Source organism: Cyprinodon variegatus, unplaced genomic scaffold (assembly GCF_000732505.1).
Source record: "Cyprinodon variegatus isolate N-32 unplaced genomic scaffold, C_variegatus-1.0 Scaffold436, whole genome shotgun sequence".
In the NCBI taxonomy this organism is placed as follows: domain Eukaryota; kingdom Metazoa; phylum Chordata; class Actinopteri; order Cyprinodontiformes; family Cyprinodontidae; genus Cyprinodon; species Cyprinodon variegatus.
Window position 1 is genome coordinate 29,095 of NW_015150889.1, and position 18,944 is coordinate 48,038.

The window sequence follows — 18,944 nt, forward strand, 5'->3', positions numbered from 1 at the left end:
CGTTACTCTTGATCATCTGTCCATCATCGTATAAAGCCCGCCCTGACAATTTGATTGGATCGCCTGACAGTGGGCTTTAATACTCGCGCTACTATGGAGTAGAGCCAGACCGAACTTCCCCGAACTCAAACCTTGTGGGCGGGACTAAGTTCGGACTGGCACCCAGGCTACGATTCTCCACCCGTGCAAGAATTTTTGTATTTTTGTGTACAGCGGGTAACGAGGGCTGATCAGCCTCTCACAACCACCTCCCGATCAGGAATTGTAAGGTAGGGATAATATCAAACATGTTTGAAATTCAGTTGGCTGTCGTAAGGTGGTCGTGGGCAAATCAATTAGTGCGCATGCTCAAACAAGTATTCTTGTTCTTCCTCTCAGACGAAAACACAGAAGCATGGCGGGGTGCGAGTGAAATGGAGTTCTGTCTGTAAAATTGACAAACTGTAGTAGCCACGTTTTCTCAGTCATGTCTTTGTCCAAATATGTCGTCGCCCTTTTCTTTTTAGGGCTTTCAGCACACAAAATTGCGCATTTATCTCTAGTAGCCTCTCTTGTACTCGTTTGTGTCATGATTTTATCTAAAGATCTGGCCCACATGCAGAAGACCAAACAGAAAGACCAGGGAACAGTTTAACAGGTTTAATTGAGAGTTGGTTGAAAGGAGTCCAGTGCTGCTCTGAACACTGTCAAACCGGGACTGAAAAGTGAAGGGGAAGATTCTGCGGTTAGTTCAGGCTCCGAGGGAAATTTGCGTCTTCGATTTGAAGAAGGGAATTAAGGCAACAGGACTTACGTTTCCAGAAAAAGGTGTCTCTTGTTGAATCCAGTTGGTGTGGGTTGTTCCAGTGAATGACTTGCTCGTTGGAGGGCGGACAGGGTTTAACCAGGTTGTGGTGTTCCCTTGAGGAACGGAGGAGCTGACTGCCACTTACTTTTCCTGCGGTACTTAAACGGTTTCTTGTGGAGATGAAACCCCTTGCTCAGAGAGACGCCCAAACAATCCTTGGGGCAAAAGTAGATCCAAACCTCTAGCTTGAATCCTCAGCTCAGTTTGATGCTCAGAGAATCCTTCCAGGGGGGAGAAGGTCCAAAACATCCAGTTTGCAGGATGACCAAAACTGGCAAACACTCTGGCGTCGAGGTAGTGGCAGTCAGCAGCTTAAGAGTCCTCTGGTAATGAGGTAACCATGCGCAGGTGTGTGCCTGGTGGTGGGGGGAAGACAAACAAAAGCACAACCCACACAAACTGGATGCCTAACAGTTTGGCTTCTGGATAGACAAGTCCAATTGGTGCCATCTCACTGTGGACCTGAGTCCAACGTGGTAGACGTACAGTGTGAGCAGGTAGATCGCATCAGAGCATTGAGTCGCACAGTGTGAGAGCATACATAATGAGCTGTGAACTCACACTGTACGAGGAAACCCTGTGCGTTCAACGATTGAAAATATCGTACAGTGTATGCCCGGCTTAAGTAGGCTTAAATACATAAGAAGTATTCCCTGCAGCCATCCTGGAGAAAATGACACCATGTGACTAATCTGCTGTATTTTGTGCTTGAAGTTTAACTTCCTTTACAGTATTATTATTTCTCAATCAGTAGAATTATAAAAATACAATAAAGAAATACATTTTTGGTGTTATTTTTCCTTTGAGTGTCTGAAAAAAATGGAATATATGGAATATGCATAATATACCTCCTGTAAATTCAATATTTAAATTTCAGTTTTCTCATGTTGGCTTTCACATTTTGATTGAGCTGTCAGAGATCTTCAGTTTTTAAACTAATGACCTACCCAGGGTGTATTCCATCTCTTGGCTCGCTTGTATTACATGCCTGATAACGTATAAAAGTATAAAGTATTAAACATTAACAGCAGTCTAACCCTGACACATAGAGGCCAAGTGAATGTAGTATGAATTCTAGATGGAAAAAATTTTTCAGTGCTTTTAAAACACCCCTACTGGACCTGATATTGGATTTTAATAGTTGACATTTGAAAACACATCAACTGCTTTAATCAGCATGTAACACCTAAGATTTATTTTCTTTTCTTTTGCAAATTCTGCACATTTCTAGCATTTGCAGCACTGGTCTGGTTCNTCTGATCTGCTGCTTCACATCAGAGCTTCTTTTCTGGATGAGACGGATCAGATCAGTGAAGATCTTCTCACTGTTCTCCACTGCTTTATCAGCAGCTACGTTGATGGCCTCCACTCCCTGTTGAAGCAGCTTCACATCTTTCTCTTGGTCCTGGATTCTCTGCTGGATTTGTTGTCGTCTCTCCTGGAGCTCCTTCTGCCTGTCAGCCCTTTCGGTCGCGGCTGGGACTGTTTCATGGCCTTTATGTTCATCCATAGTGCAGAGATAACAGATACACTGCTGATCAGTACGACAATAGATCTTCATCTCCTCATCATGAAGAGTGCAGATCCTTTGCTGAAGTTTGGTAGAAACTTGAACTAGTTTATGTTTTCTAAAATTTAATGATTCATAGTGAGGCTGGAGATGATCCTCACAGTAAGAAGCCCTGCAGATCAGACAGGATTTAACAGCTTTCATCTTCCTCCCAGTGCAGACATCACAGGCCACATCTTCAGGTCCAGCATAGCAGTGATCAGCTGCTGCAGCTTGGATTCCAGTCTTCTCTAGATCCTCCACTAACTCAGCTAACACGATGTTCTTCACCAGCATAGGCCTCGGTATGAACTCTTTCCTGCACTGAGGGCAGCTTTGGATTCTCCTCTGATCTTCTCCATCCCAGTGAATTTTGATACAGTTCATACAGTAGCTGTGTCCACAGGGAATAGTTACCGGATCCTTCATTATTTCCTGACAGATCGAACAAAGAAATTTACCTGAATTAACAAGACTTCCTGGTTGTGCCATTTTGCCCTCAGAACAACAGCCACAAGTCTGCAAAAAAGTTCCTCTGTTTTAAGTTTCACACAGTCAGTGCATTTCCTCTTTAATCCGCTGCAGTCAGACTTTGCAGATCTTCACGGCACATTGATTCAAGGCAACTGAGCCCCAGATGTCAGAGTAGTGAAAGAGAACGAACCAGGAAATGTTAGTGCGGATCAGCAGAAAAAAAAAAGGGAGGGACTTGCTATGCTCTGTTTTTTTTGTTTTTTTTTATAGCTTTGTTGATATTCATGTCTGTACACTACAGGTCTGTTTTTTGTCATTGCTTTAATTTTTCTAAGAAGTAACTTGCTTTTATTGTATCTATGCCTAAACATTAACAAATCTGAAAACATTTATTGTTGTGGACACAGCTTTAAGATTTCTGGACTTTTTTTTTTGTTAAATTTAATTATTAAGTACAATAATCCCTACAGAACGTTTCCTAGACCAGGTGTCGGCAACCCAAAATGTTCAAAGAGCCATATTGGATCAACAAAACAAAAAACAGATCTATCTAGAGCCGCAACACTGTTTTAGTCTTCTATAAGCCTCCTAAGAGCCCTCTGTGTATATTAGCCCACTATCAAAATGACTAAAACCGGGCTTGCACTGTACAGTTTTTTGCCCTTTTCGGGCCGATTCTCCACTCCTGCAAGAATTTTTGTATTTTTGTGCACAGCGGGTAACGAGTGGTGATCAGCCTCTCACAACCACCTCCCGATCAGGAATCCTAAGGTAGGGAGAAAATCAAACATATTTGAAATTCTGTCGGCTATCAGAGATTTTCAGTTTTTAAACTAATGACCTTCCCAGGGTGTGTTCCATCTCTTGGCTCTCTTGTATAACATGCCTGATAACGTATCAAAGTAAAAAGTGTTAAACATTAACAGCAGTCACATGGAGGCCAAGTGAATGTAGTATGAATTCTAGATGGGAAAAATTGTTCAGTGCTTTTAAAACACCCCTACTGGACCTGATATTGGATTTTAATAGTTGACATTTGAAAACTCATCAACTGCTTTAATCAGCATGTAAGACCTAAGATTTATTTTCTTTTCTTTTGCAAATTCTGCACATTTCTAGCATTTGCAGCACTGGTCTGGTTCAGGGATTTGTTTAAGTGATCTTTTTTTTGGCCCAGCTTGTTCTCACAGTCTTGGACAAACAATGCCCTACATTGGCAATGAATTGTTTCCATGGTAGTTTTGCTCCAGTATTGTATTTACAAAAAAAAAAGTCTGCTCTGCCTCATGAGATATGAGTTGCCGTCTTAAAGTACTCAGCTGTACTCAATCTGTACTCGGCTCACGTTTTGAAATGTGAATTGAACTTTTGCCATCAGTGAGGTGATTTACAGTAGGGTCCCTTTTGGTAAAAGACACCGGTATAACAACTCCTTTGTGCCTTATTTCATTCCGTTCATAAACCAGAGAAAGGATAAATAGACTGTTTAGGGCAGATCTAGATTTTGATTGAATTATGGTGATAAATTTGTATGATGTGGTGTTGTGTGGGAGTCATCTAAAGGATTGCGTAGACAAAATGTCCATTTTCATGGGCAATAAAGTGTTATCTACTAATGTAACTGTTCACCTGCATATGTTCTCTAATATATAAACCATTTTATATTTCAGTTTTTTATCATATTAATGATCTCTCCTTAAGTAACCTCCTCTGCTCAGGTGCATTTGTTGTTGCTGGCCCAGGATGTGTTCACACTACATGGTCTTGATAAATCTATTAAGAACTTTAGTCATAACATTGCCAAAGTATGGTTCTCTGGTCTACTTTTTGGGTCTAGGTTGGGTTCCCTTCCCACCATTATCATCCTCTCTCAAAAAGGAACACTGGCAAAGTTAAAAACATTGAAATGGTTTGATGAAAAATGTATTTAGCTTCAACAGTTAATCTGTCTGCTTTTGTTTTATTAATGGGACTTTCCTAGTTCCCTCAAATAATAACAGACTTCTGTTTCCTGTGTTGAATCCAGAATTGAATCTATTTCTAGTATTTGGCTTTGGTTCTCATGGGGGAAAAAAAACATTTCTTGACTGTTGGGATTTTATGTTCAGTGCTCCTCCAGGGACGCCAATTAATTTTGTGGATTTATATTATATGCCAATTCAGGTTGGATGCCATATTTATGTTGTTTTTAACTGTTATATTTAATTTTCCCGCCAGCTGAGAATTTAGATTTCTGATACTTTAAGATGTTCATTGCCCTCCCCGGTAGGGGTGGTAAATATCTTATTTAATGAGATATTATTTCGGCTGTTATATATTGTTTATGAATACACGCCCTACTAGTTATGTGGTAGAACAATAAATGAAAGTGATTCAAGCTCAAATCATGGTCAAACAGTTAATTCTGCACATACATGGAAAATCAATCAGCTCCAAGTCAAAAATATTTCAGTTTAAAACTCTTAACTAAAACTAGTGAAATTCAACTAAACTACTCTGTACAAAGAGGAAGGGGCAAACTTGGTTGAAAAACATATTACAGTTTAAGATGGATTTTGTGTTTGAAACCAAAGTTTATCAGGAAGAATTTGGGATATGATAAAATTAGCTTTTCACTAATTTGGAGAAATTGCAAAGTTTTCAGACCAATTCACAATGCACATCCATGAGGTGAATAACAATTATTTGGCCAAATAAGGTTTTATCAAACGATTTGCTTAATCAGTTTGCAATAGTTAATAGACTGAATAGACTGCAGAATTCCATTAAATGACTTTTGGTCATACTTGGTAATGGAAATGTAACACAGAGGTCCCACAGCTGTTTCTTCACCAAAGCTGTCTTCTCTTCTCTGGTCATCATGTCAGGATGAAATATGGACACTGGTTCCCAATGTCCAACAACCATGATCATGGCATATGGCACAACAGCACTGTCCTGTAGTTTATCTCGAGTTCTGACACAAATATCTTCATATACTCAAAGTATCTCAGAGTAGAAATACTGTAAATCATTTTATTATATATTATAAAAACACAAATACAAACTGATTAATCCATAAAAAAATCAACCTTTATTTCAGAGCTATTGTACATAATTTCAAAAGAAGAGCTTTTTTCATTTTGTTAATGCAGTATTTATTTCTGTCGGTAGCAATTTCACCAATTTAAATTATTTCTGTGTACAATCAAAGAAATTCAACGTAATATTGTGGATACAATGTTCTGTTTGTCCTTTGAATGTTTACAAAAACAGATGTTAAGGTTTTGCAACATGTTCAAATTCTTTCTGGGAATTGACTTATTAATTAAACATTTATTATTTGATAAAACAATAATTTTTTTTAGCATTAGGTTCAAATAAAAATCAAGTTGTAATTTTCAGATTTCTAAATTTGGAAACATATTTAAAAAAGAATGGAAAAAAATATATAAATTTGAAATGCATATTACAGCCCTTTAAACATTAATAGTACATTACCTCAGGTGCCAACACATCCTGATAGAATAATTTTATGGTTTCCACAGTTAATGTATACTATTAATGTAAATTAAAATAGTAACAGCAGAAATGCGAAATCTTGTTTATTTAGCAATTTAAAAATCTCCAGCTAACAGTGGGAAGCGAACACAACCAGAAACAGATCAAACAAAAGCCTATATGATAAACATGAGCACTTCTATGCAGTTTATTTAGACATAATTTACATATAATTTAAAGATGTCACATAATATAGAGCTCACAGATTTACTCATTGACATATTACAACTTTTGTCACCTTTCTTTATGGTATTTGGAAAATATGTCCGTAGCTTATAGCTTCCCTAATTATTCTAGTTTACTACTTGAAGAACTTGTCAGTTTTTAAGATTTCCCTAGACATGTATCTATGTATCTATGCATGTTTAATATAGAAAACAAACAGAGCTATAAACAGAGCAACCCTGGAAATTAATATCCTTTATTTTAATTTGATAAACTCAGCAGTTGTTTCTGTTGAACGTGAAAGCCAAATCCCAACATGTAGAGGCTCAGTGAATGAGGTCGTAGCTTTAAGTATGTTACGCATGGTCTCAGAGACATTGTAGAAAGACAGAATACCTGCTTTGTGATCCAAGTACACCCCTACTCTGGAGGAAACTGGACTTTTGAAAGCGATATCGAACTTCTGTTTTTTACCATAAAACGTATACTTTGTTGGTGTGCAACACAGTGCCCAAGAGTTATTATTTAAACCGAATGCGCTTTCATCTGTGTCCCCTGTTCGTTCTATATCCCTGTAAGCAACAGCTACTTCAATTTTTTTCCCACTCCACTCCACCTCCCAGTAACAACGTCCACTCAGACGTTGTTTACTCAGGACCTGCCATCTTCTAGTGAATCTGTCTGCATGATCTGGATAACACTGGTTTTCGTTGGTCATTGATACTTTTCTTTTACCCTCAGATAACTCCAGATATCGGTTTGCAGTGTTTGGATCAAGAGTGATTTTACACATATATTTTAAGAATCCACCTCTGGTCTTTGGTTCTGGTCCTGACAATAAAACCTCAACTTCTTTTATTGCCACTGAGATGTTTGTCCCTGTGTCTCTCAGGATGCCCTGCAGTTTCTCTCTGAGCTCTGACACAGCTGCTGTCACATCCTCAAAGTATCTCAGAGGACGAATATTGATGCTGGATGAGTGTGTAGACTCACTGCGTGCTGACAGTGAGAGGTAGTTCTGGAGAAACTGGTACAGATCCTCTGTGTTTGAGAGCTTCTCCAGCTCAGCATCTTTCCTCTTCAGCTCAGTGATCTCCTGCTCCAGCTTCTCCTGAAGCTCTTTGACTCGACTCACTTTAGTTTCCTGCTGGGATCTGATCTGCTGCTTCACATCAGAGCTTCTTTTCTGGATCTGATGGATCAGATCAGTGAAGATCTTCTCATTGTCCTCCACTGCTGTATCAGCAGAGCCATTGATGGCCTCCACCTCCTGTTGAAGCAGCTTCACATCTTTCTCCTGGTCCTGGATTCTCTGCTGGATTTGTTGTCGTCTCTCCTGGAGCTCCTTCTGCTTCTCAGTCCTTTCTGCTGCAGCTCGGACTGTTTCATGGCCTTTATGTTCATCCATTGTGCAGAGATAACAGATACACTGCTGATCAGTACGACAGAAGATCTTCATCACCTCATCATGAAGAGAGCAGATGATCTCCTCAAGCTTCTTAGAGGGGTCCACCAGCTTATGCTTCTTCAATCCAGAGACATCATAGTGAGGCTGGAGGTGATTCTCACAATAAGAAACTAAACAGACCAGACATGACTTAACAGCTTTCATCTTCCTCCCAGTGCAGACATCACAGGCCACATCTTCAGGTCCAGCATAGCAGTGATCAGCTGCAGCAGCTTGGAGTCCAGTCTTCTTCAGATCCTCCATTAATTCTGCCAACATGGTGTTTTTCACTAAAACAGGCCTCGGTGTGAACGTCTGTCTGCACTGAGGGCAGCTGTAGATCCCTTTATCTTTCTCTTTACCATCCCAAAAGCCTCCAATACAGTTTGTGCAGTAGTTGTGTCCACAGGGGATAGTTACCGGGTATTTCAGGAGATCCAAGCAGATCGAACAGGAGAATTTCACAGAATCCATCTGATATCCTTGCTTTTCGTCCAGTGAATAGTTACTGTCAGATAGGTTTCGTTTCTTCCAAAGCAATTGGTCTGTTGCATAATAAGCCTGAACTTTCAGCTCTCTGAAAGGGGAGTAACCTGGAATTGTAAATATTTTCTGGTTATACTGCAGGTAGGGTAATCAAAGGTTGCATCTACCTGGAAGGAATGCTCCTCCCTTCCCTCCAAGAGAAAAGGGAAGAGCTCTTCTGTCATTTGGGGACCTATGTAGCTCTCTACGGAACAGCCAGAGCTGACACGGGGAGGAGGATCAAGAAGAGCATCAGACTCATAAAAACAATCAATTAAAATAAAAATAGAAATCTAGAGATGATGAACAATAACCCACAAACCCACAACCTAATTCACTGATTGGATTTATTCACAATTTACATACATTTACATACAAACATACATTTCCTGGACTCCCTGGCTAACCACAAAACAAGGAGAAAACAGTTCACCAAAAATGGCAGAGAACCACTACCAGCTTCCACTATGAACAGAAAAACAAAACTTTCGTCAGTCAATTGTTCAACATGAACACACAGAAACACTCAGCTCATGCGCAAGATCACTTAAGATCAAGGCCCAGTGAGTAAGAGAAGGGGGCCTGACATCTCAGGGTTGAAGCTCTTTATGAGGTGGCTGACGAGCTTCAACACATTACACCTGTAATAGCCAGGAAGACCTGAAAAACAAACAGAGAGCTCTCTCATAAAGAGAGCTCCTAGAGGTCAGTGACCATAACACCCTCCCCCATTAAATCCTTCATAAAATAATATTTCAACATCATACGTACTCTAGGGAGGTAAGCAGCATTATATCCCGGACAAGCCCCCATTTATGTTACAACCCCCACCATTAAGACAACTAAAGGGTAAATTATACATCATTTTAATCTAATAACAGCAAATAATATATTTGTTTGTATTTCCTTCCTCTTCATCTGCATCATCTATCAAACTCCGAATACATCTCAAAGTGAGTCTCTGTTTAAATCATTCCATTTATTTCTCTTCCTCTTGAATGTTCAGACATTGGAGGGAGTCCCGGTAGTCTTAGGTGATTTAATAGTATAGCAGGTATCAAGTTTCAAGGAAGTGTTTTATTATTCAGGATCATCAACTTCTCAGCATTGAGTGTGAGGAATTCAGGGACTGCTTGACCCATCATATGTTGGTCATACAGAGAGGTGCTTATAAGTTGCCACACAAAAAGAAACTGCAGGTGCATCGGCCCCCACCCTTACAGTACAGTGTCCCCACCAGCTTTATCATAAAGTCATTCCCTTTATGGCAATAAAGATTATTTATTACCATGTTTATTTTTTCTCTTATTCTTTATTACATTTAACTTTTATTTGCTATAATTTTGTGGGAAGAGTTAAAAACAAGGGTCCCTACATTGAAGTAAATAGTAATTTTATTCTTCTCCATTTAAAAATGCCATATTGAGCCTTTAGTTAAAATGTCAGATACATGCATCAAAGTGTAACTTTGTACAACGAAGCAACAAAGAACATATGAGCCAACATCAACCTAACACAAAACCAGAGGGCTTGGAGAAGAAACAGAATCCAGATGTTTGTTTTAAGGATTTACAATATCTGCCACTAGGTGACGATTCATCCTTAATTGTCTTGATGGCTCTGTATTTGTAGCATAAACTGGTGCTCATCAAAGGAGGATTTTATTTTTCTAATGGCCTTTATGACTACCAGCATTCTGCTGCTACAGCACGCTGTTATGACTGAATTAATTCTTTGAATGACAGTTTGGTAAATGAAAAGAAACAGGCTGCTGCTGTCCTGTTCTTGCGTTCTGTTGTTTTCTTTTGTTGTCTGTTAGGTTAAAAAATGTAGGTTCGTAAAAGAGGAACTGAGTCTACACAGAAGAGGGATTTTTAACGGCTTCTGCAGAAGGAGAGAGCTACAATTAGCTACATCTACTTTCTGACGGGCTTCCTCAGCAGAAGCTTTTTTATTAGCAGATCATAACACGTGGGGTGGGTGTTACAAAGTAGAGTGTTCTTCTGACAAGGCAATTGATCAGGTCATAGGACAAAATGCTCCTCTGATTGAATCACAGAATAGAGTGGTCTCCTGATAACTGTGGTTATCCTTGCACAAACATCAGCAATTTTCTACCACTGTTGCATGACAGTTTGCAGTAAACAGAGTGAACCATCTCATTTCTCCAATGTTCGATGTGTACACACATCAATTATCATTGAATAAACCTAACATTGTCAATGGCAAGTTTATTATATATACTGTAGCACATTTAATACAAATGCATACGTGCATTTGCCTATATGCATGCATCAATACAAGTAAACTCAATGAAATAAGTGATAAGAAATTACAGAACACAAAGGGAGGTTACAAAAAAGAAATAAAAAAATAATTTGCTCAACTAGAGTTAAAGGCAAGTGCAAACAGTAGGTTTTCAATAAAGACTTAAACATACAAAGTGACTGGACTGCTCTAATGTTTAAGACGGTTCCAGAGACTTGGTGCAACCACAGCAAACGCTTCCCTCTAGTTTTCAGTCAAGATCTTGCCGCAACAAAGTCAGTTGATTTGCTGATCTTGCTGATCAAGCGGGAACATAGAACAGGAGCTCAGAAAGATGCTTAACTGTGTTAAATGTGCCAGACCTGCAAACCTCTTTCCATGTGCGTTTTGGAAGGTTTGAGTTTTCATCCAGCAGCAGCTTAGCGAGGCAGGCTAACAGCAAAGGGGGGGTTGTCCTTTGTCCCATGCAGCTCACACCAAGGGATCTTCAAGAGACTTTCACCTCCAGTCCGGCTCTGTAAGTTCTGAAACTCAAAGAAATGTGTTGCAAACTGTCTGTTTTGAAGCAGTTTGGTTATGGAATGTGAATCATCACGACTTAGCCTTGTTCATTCTGGAGATCTGAGCCTTGAGCCTGGGTCTTCATGGTGGTTGCCTCTTCCGATGTGAACCCCCAGGAAGATTCACGGAAAGAGAGAGAAATCCTTTATGTGTGTGTGTTTTTTTTTTTTTTTTACTGTACTCAGCTCCATGTGGCGGCCAAGGCACACCCCTGTGGGACGTGTCTTGAGGAGCAAGTTGGCCTGAAAAGTGGGTTTAAGAGCAGAGAAGACAGGTCTCGCAGCTATTTTATGACCATCCTATTCTCCAGTGATCATGTTAAGGTGAAACATGGGCATTGCTTCTCAACTTCCAAAATGATTATCATGGTTCATGCCTCAACAATGTGTCTATCAGGATGTCTTGTATTTGAACTTAGACACATCTACTGTGAGATACTCAACGGTTCTCAAAGGACAAACATGGATGTTACATAAGCACATTAATGAATTAAAACTACAAAACATTTATAGGCCAAGGCGGAGACTTAAACCAGTAGAGCTGTCTTAGTGTATTCAGTATATGTAAATTTCCAAAATGAAAGCTCAGTTCCGACACCTTTGTTGTTTATTTTATATCAAATCACAAATCAAATATTTCCATTTAGAACTGCTTATCAAATGTCAACACCATTCATTGTCAGAATATTAGCTTTATTCATTTTCTAGATAACAAAGCAACAGTTGATTGTACCCTAACATCTATGAGAGTTTATTAACAGGTATATAATTAATCCATGCTGAATCTAAATACACAAATATACACTACAATGTATAGTTTTGGTCAAACTGCAAAGAAAAACAAAGATAAAATGGTTCATTTAATCCATTGTTAAAACAACAAACGATTTTATCTCAAGGTACCTCCTGGTAAAGGTTAAATAAAAATAAATAAATAAAATATATTTTCTTTTAATTTAAAACAAAAACATTGTACAACAAAAACTCTATTAATCATATTTCCAAAATTTCTATTAATTTTAAAAAGAAGAAAAAAGTTTTATAGTATTTCTAACAGAAAATGAGTGTAAATATACATTTGTTTACATTAATAAAGGCCATGAGCTGGTATCAAACAGTAGCTGTTAGAATATAGACAAAAAGTGTTGCGCCTTCTGCTGATTCAATAACGTGGAAGTAATTTCCCACTAGTAGTAAAGATTCAAACCATCGAACATTAACATAAAACCTACATATTTAATATGAAATAATAGCTGCATAATGTTCATTTACTTTTTGATCCATACTTTAATATTAGAACATACATCGTAGCATGCTAGATGAGTAGCTTTAATTATACACTACTCAAAAAAATTAAAGGAACACTGTAATCAGAGTATAGCATCAAATTAATTAAACTTCTTGGATATTGATCTGGTCAGGTAAGCAGCAGAGGGGGTTGTTAATCAGTTTCAGCTGCTTTGGTGTTAATGAAATTAACAACAGGTGCACTAAAGGGGCAACAACAAGATGACCATCAAAACAGGAATGGTTTTACAGGTGAAGGCCACTGACATTTCTTCCCCTCCTCATCTCTTCTGACTCTTTTTCACCAGTTTTGCATTTGACTAGGGTCACTGTCACTGCTGTTAGCATGAGGCGCTACCTGGACCCTACAGGCAGTCCAACTCCTCCAGGATGGCACATCAATATGTGCCATTGCAAGAAGGTTTGCTGTGTTTCCTAGAACAATCTCAAGAGCATGGAGGAGATTCCAGGAGACAGGCAGTTACTCCAGGAGAGCTGAACAGGGCCATTGAAGGTCTATAACTCATCAGCAGGACCGGTATCTGCTCCTTTGTGCAAGGAGGAGCAGGAGGAGCACTGCCAGAGCCCTACAAAATGACCTCCAGCAGGCCACTGGTGTGAATGTCTTTGATCAAAAAATCAGAAACAGACTTCTCGAGGGTGGCCTGAGGGCCCGACGTCCTCTAGTGGGCCCTGTGCTCACTGCCCGGCATCGTGGAGCTCGATTGGCATTTGCCACAGAACACCTGAATAGGCAAGTCCGCCACTGGCACACTGTGCTTTTCACAGATGAGAGCAGGTTCATCCTGAGCACATGTGACAGACGTGAAAGGGTCTGGAGAAGCCATGGAGAACGTTATGCTGCCTGTAACATCGTTCAGCATGACCGGTTTGTTGGTGGGTCAGTGATGGTCTGGGGAGGCATCTCCATGGAGGGACGCACAGACCTATACAGGCTAGACAATGGCACCCTGACTGCCATTAGGTATCGGGATGAAATCCTTGCACCCATTGTCAGACCCTATGTTGCTGCAGTGGGTCCTGGGTTCCTCCTGGTGCACGACAATGCCTCATTTGGCGAGAGTATGCAGGCAGTTCCTGGAGGATGAAGGAATTGATACCATTGATTGGCCCCCACGCTCGCCTGACCTAAATCTAATAGAACACCCCTGGGACATTATGTTTTGATCCATCCGACGCCGCTAGGATGCACCTCAGACTGTCCAGGAGCTCAGTGATGTAGGTTGGCATCCTTTTGTTCCTAACACTTCACCCAGTCCATATCAGTATAAATAGACAGCAGGATTTTTTTCACCCATTGAGATCTGATGTGTTTTCAAAGTGTTCCTTTACTTTTTTTTGAGCAGTGTAAATATTCAGATGTAGCTTTGATTCATAACCCCAGTAGTTTGAGATTGAAATAAATAATTATTGAAATAATTCACATTATTTATTGCTTTAAACATTATCAAGAAGCTTGTTATGCAAAAATGCTTCCTGTTTTCAATGTAATTAACTCTCCATTGGAAACATGTTACTCTGAGGATAACTAGGCGTTATCACTGAGGTGTAAATGAACCAGAGCTTTAAACTGGGCTACTCTGTTTCATTTATTGCTCTATTGTAACTGAATGAACTCTGCAGTGGTTCCTACTGAGCGTGAAAGCCAAATCCCAGCATACAGAGGCTCATTGAATGTGGTCTGAACTCCGTGGATGAGAATCATTAAAGAACCAAAGACGCTGTACAAAGACAGAATCCCTGCTTTGGTATCAAGGTACACTCCCACTGTGGAGGAAACAGGAATTGATTCATCAATATCCTCCTTCCAACCATCAGTATGAAATGTATATTTATTTGGTGAGCAACACAATGCCCAAGAGTTCTCATTCAGACCAAAAGTACTCTCCTGTGTGTCCCCTTCTCTTTTTATTGCATCATATGCAACTGCTATTTCAATGCCTCTCCCACTCCACTCCACCTCCCAGTAAATACGTCCAGTCAGACGTTGTTTACTGAGGACCTGCCACCTCCTAGTGAATCTGTCGTCGTGTTCTGGATAATGCTGGTTTTCATTGGTCATTGTTACTTTTCTGTTGCCTTCAGATAATTCCAGATATTTGTGTGCGGTGTTTGGATTGAGAGTGATTTTCCGTGCATGCCTTAAGAACCCAGCTCTGGTCTGTTGTTCTGACGACGAAAGCGTACAATCTGCTATAGCGACTGTTGTTTGCATGTTTTTTGACTGATCTATGACCTTTAGTTCATCTAAGTCATCGTTGACATTTTCCTTTGTACTTTGGTCTGATTCTGGTGGCAAAACATCCACTTCAGTGACTGCTAGTGAGATGTCTGTCCTTATGTCTCTCAGGACATCCTGTAGTATATCCCAGATCTCTGACACAGCTGCTGTCACATCCTCAAAGTATCTCAGAGGATGAATATTGATGCTGGATGAGTGTGTAGACTCACTGAGTGCTGACAGTGAGGGGTAGTTCTGGAGAAACTGGGTGTGATCCTCTGTGATTGAGAGCTTCTCCAACTTAGCATCTTTCCTCTTCAGCTCAGTGATCTCCTGCTCCAGCTTCTTCTGAAGCTCTTTGACTCGACTCACTTCAGTTTCCTGCTGGGATCTGATCTGCTGCTTCACAGCAGAGCTTCTTTTCTGCAGGAGACGGAGCAGATCAGTGAAGATCTTCTCATTGTCCTCCAATGCTTTATCGGCAGAGCCATTGATGGCCTCCACCTCCTGTTGAAGCAGCTTCACATCTTTCTCCTGGTCCTGGATTCTCTGCTGGATTTGTTGTCGTCTCTCCTGGAGCTCCTTCTGCTTCTCAGTCCTTTCTGCTGCAGCTGGGACTGTTTCATGGCCTTTATGTTCATCCATTAAGCAGAGATAACAGATACACTGCTGATCAGTACGACAGAAGATCTTCATCACCTCATCATGATTGGAGCAGATGTTCTCCTTGAGCTTCTTAGAGGGGTCCACCAGCTTGTGCTTCTGTAATGGTTCAGCATCATAGTGAGGTTGAAGGTGATTCTCACAATAAGAAGCCATACAGACCAGACAGGACTTGACAGCTTTCATCTTCCTCCCAGTGCAGACATCACAGGCCACATCTTCAGGTCCAGCATAGCAGTGATCAGCTGCAGGAGCTTGGAGTCCAGTCTTTTTCAGATCCTCCACCAACTCTGCTAACATGGTGTTTTTCTTTAAAACAGGCCTCGGTGTGAACCTCTGTCTACACTGAGGGCAGCTGTAGATCCCTTTCTCTTTCTCTTCACCATCCCAAAAGTTTCCAATACAGTTCATGCAGTAGTTGTGTCCACAGGGGATAGTTACCGGGTCTCTCATCAGATCCAAACAGATCGGACAGGATAATTTCACAGAATCCATCTGATATCCTTGGTGTGCCATTTTTCACACTGTGAACTGACACTGCATGATAGGTTTTGTTTCTTCTAAAGCAAACAAACATGAACTTCCAGCTATCTGAAAGGGGAGTAACTTAGTAAGGAAGTTACTTTTCTGGATATACTGGAAGGGTGAGATTCCATCTTCCTGGAAGAAATGCCCCTCCTTCTCTCTAAGAAAAGGAAGGAACGCTTTTTTCATGATATCTCTTAATTGGGTGTTACCTCGGTAGCTCTCTACAACACTGCCAGTGCTGACATGGGAAGGAGCATTAGACAGGCCAAAGATTCATACAAAAAAAAAGGAGATATGATGAACCATAACCCCCAAGGCATGTGAAGGGGCATTCAGGCCCTAAACAACAACAAAACCATATCCTACTTACCATCCTCTAGGCAGCAATATGCTGGCAGAGAAGCTGCACAGCTTTCTTGCACAGGTTGAGGCTGGGATTCTTACAGAGTCTTTCTATCTGTGACAAATTCATCCACATTCCTAAAAAATGAGCCATATAGAGCCTCAGTGAACACTGATGCCTGTGATTATCAAATGCTTTGAGCATTCAGCTCTCTGTCTCCCTTCAACAACAAACCAGGCCACAATACAAGCATCCATCCATCTTCTAACACGCTTAATCCCAAGTGGGGTCATGAGGGGTGCTGGAGCCATCTCCAGCCAGGTAAACCCTTGACAGGTCGCCAGTCCATCGCAGGGCAACACAGAGACAAACAACCACTCCCGCACACACCTAAGGAGAATTTAGAGAAGCCAATTAACCTAACAGCCATGTTTTTGGACTGTGGGAGGAAGCCGGGGTACCAAGAGAGAACCCACACATTCTCAGGGAGAACATGCAAACTCCATGCAGAAAGACCCTGGGCCAGGAATTGAACCCAGAACCTTCTTGCTAAAAGGCAGTACTGCTACTTACACTGAGGAGAAAATTACAAACATCTTATCTCTTAACATGACTTGTTGGTAGTGTGTGGCTCCCATCTAGTGTTAATTTGGTGGTACTGCAGTTGACATGGACCACCAGGAATATCAAAGCAGATTACAAGTATAAAAGTAGAAGACTTTTGGGATCTTTTGAAAATCAAGAATCAAACAGGGCCTGTTCCATTGCAGACTTTAGGTTTTGGTGACTTATTTTTTTTACTAGTATCTCATATTAACAGTTTTACCTGATAGCCTTTGTAAAGCATATTAATTTTGTGTTCTAAAATCAACATATACAAATTTTTAAGACAAAGAAAAATAAAAACTATTCACCTCATTCTTAATTGTCAGTAAATGTTGCTCACAGACATAACTGCATCAATTATAAGACAGTAGAATTATATTTTATACCTTTGCTGAGATTCAATATGAATTTAATGATTGTTTTAAGAACTTGTTTGGTTCTGATGGTGGTGGTGGAAAAAAACATTAACGTACATCACTAATGGAAAAATAAAGTAATCAACAAAACATTTATAGGCCAATGCGGAGACTTAAACCAGTAGAGGTGTCTTAGTGTATTCAGTATTTGTAATTTTCCAAAATAAAAGCAGTTCCCACACCATTGTTGTTTATTTTATATCAAATTACAAACCAAATATTTCTATTTTGAACTGCTTATCAAATGTCAACACCATTCATTGTCAGGATATTACCTTTATTCATTTTCCAGAAAGCAAAGCAACAATTGATTGTACCCTAACAGCTACGACAGTTCAGTAACAGGTATATAATCAATCAACCCTTAATCTAAATGAAAAAATATACACTACAATGTATAATTTTGGTCAAACTGCAAAGAAAAATAAACATAAAATGGTTCATTTAATCCATTATTAAAACAACAATCACATATATTTACATTTTACTTCAAACAAAAACATTGTACAGCAGAAACTCTATTATTCATATTTCCAAAGTTTGAATCAATTTAAAAAAGATTAAATAAGTTTTATAGTATTTCTAACAGATAAAGAGTGTAAATATACATTAGTTTACATTAATAAAAGCCGTGAGCTGGTATCAAACAGTAGCTCTTATATTTTAGACAAATAGTTCAAAGTGTTGCGCCTTCTGCTGATCCAATAACATGGAAGTAATTTCCCACTAGTAGTAAAGATTTAAACCATCTACAAAATCATTAACGCAAAACATTATTAGATATTTAATATGAAATAATAGCTGCATAATGTATAATGCATAATGTATAATGCATAATTTTTGATCCATACTTCAATATAAGAACAGGCATTGTAGCATGCTATATAAGTAGTTTGAGATTGTAGAATCAATAGTTCAACCTTTTTCTTTATGCGATATTATTGAAATAAGTCACATAATTTCTTTCTTTAAACGTTATCAAGAAGCTTGTTATGCAAAAATGCTTCCTGTTTTCAATGTAATTAACTCTCCATTGGAACCATGTTACTCTGAGGATAACTAGGCGTTATCACTGAGGTGTAAATGAACCAGAGCTTTAAACTTTTGCTCGGTTTCATTTATTGCTCTATTTTAACTGAATGAACTCTGCAGTGGTTCCTACTGAGCGTGAAAGCCAAATCCCAGCATATAGAGGCTCATCGAATGTGGTCTGAACTTCGTGGATGAGAATCATTTTAGACCCAAAGACGCTGTAGAAAGACAGAATCCCTGCTTTGGAATCAAGGTACACTCCCACTGTGGAGGAAACAAGAACTGATTCATCAATATCCTCCTCCACATTATCAGTATAAAATGCATATTTATTTGGCCAGCAACACAATGCCCAAGAGTTCTCATTCAGACCAAAAGAACTCTCATATGTGTCTCCTTCTCTTTCTATTGTATCATATGCAACTGCTATTTCAATGCCTTTCCCACTCCAC

General features: G+C 39.6%; 3 protein-coding genes across 3 annotated transcripts; all 3 read right to left on the bottom strand.

Moving 5' to 3' along the window:
- Positions 1-1,159: 1,159 nt before the first annotated feature.
- LOC107093622 (tripartite motif-containing protein 29-like) lies at positions 1,160-3,026 on the bottom strand. The gene is made up of 2 exons (XM_015388802.1): positions 2,091-3,026; positions 1,160-1,309 (listed from the first exon to the last, which is right to left on the bottom strand). The coding sequence occupies exons 1-2, from the start codon at positions 2,886-2,888 to the stop codon at positions 1,160-1,162; spliced, it is 948 nt and encodes a 315-aa protein (XP_015244288.1). The 5' UTR covers positions 2,889-3,026.
- Positions 3,027-6,409: 3,383 nt separating this feature from the next.
- LOC107093620 (tripartite motif-containing protein 16-like) lies at positions 6,410-8,508 on the bottom strand. The gene has a single exon (XM_015388799.1). It carries the CDS (start codon positions 8,494-8,496, stop codon positions 6,832-6,834), a length of 1,665 nt encoding a protein of 554 aa, XP_015244285.1. The 5' UTR covers positions 8,497-8,508; the 3' UTR covers positions 6,410-6,831.
- Positions 8,509-14,097: 5,589 nt separating this feature from the next.
- Positions 14,098-16,129, bottom strand: LOC107093634 (tripartite motif-containing protein 16-like). The gene has a single exon (XM_015388815.1). It carries the CDS (start codon positions 16,081-16,083, stop codon positions 14,281-14,283), a length of 1,803 nt encoding a protein of 600 aa, XP_015244301.1. The 5' UTR covers positions 16,084-16,129; the 3' UTR covers positions 14,098-14,280.
- Positions 16,130-18,944: the final 2,815 nt, after the last annotated feature.

Bases quoted from the DNA above. Each gene is read 5' to 3' on its own strand.
- LOC107093634 (XM_015388815.1), bottom strand. From the start codon at position 16,083: ATGGCACACCAAGGATATCAGATGGATTCTGTGAAATTATCCTGTCCG.
- LOC107093620 (XM_015388799.1), bottom strand. From the start codon at position 8,496: ATGGATTCTGTGAAATTCTCCTGTTCGATCTGCTTGGATCTCCTGAAA.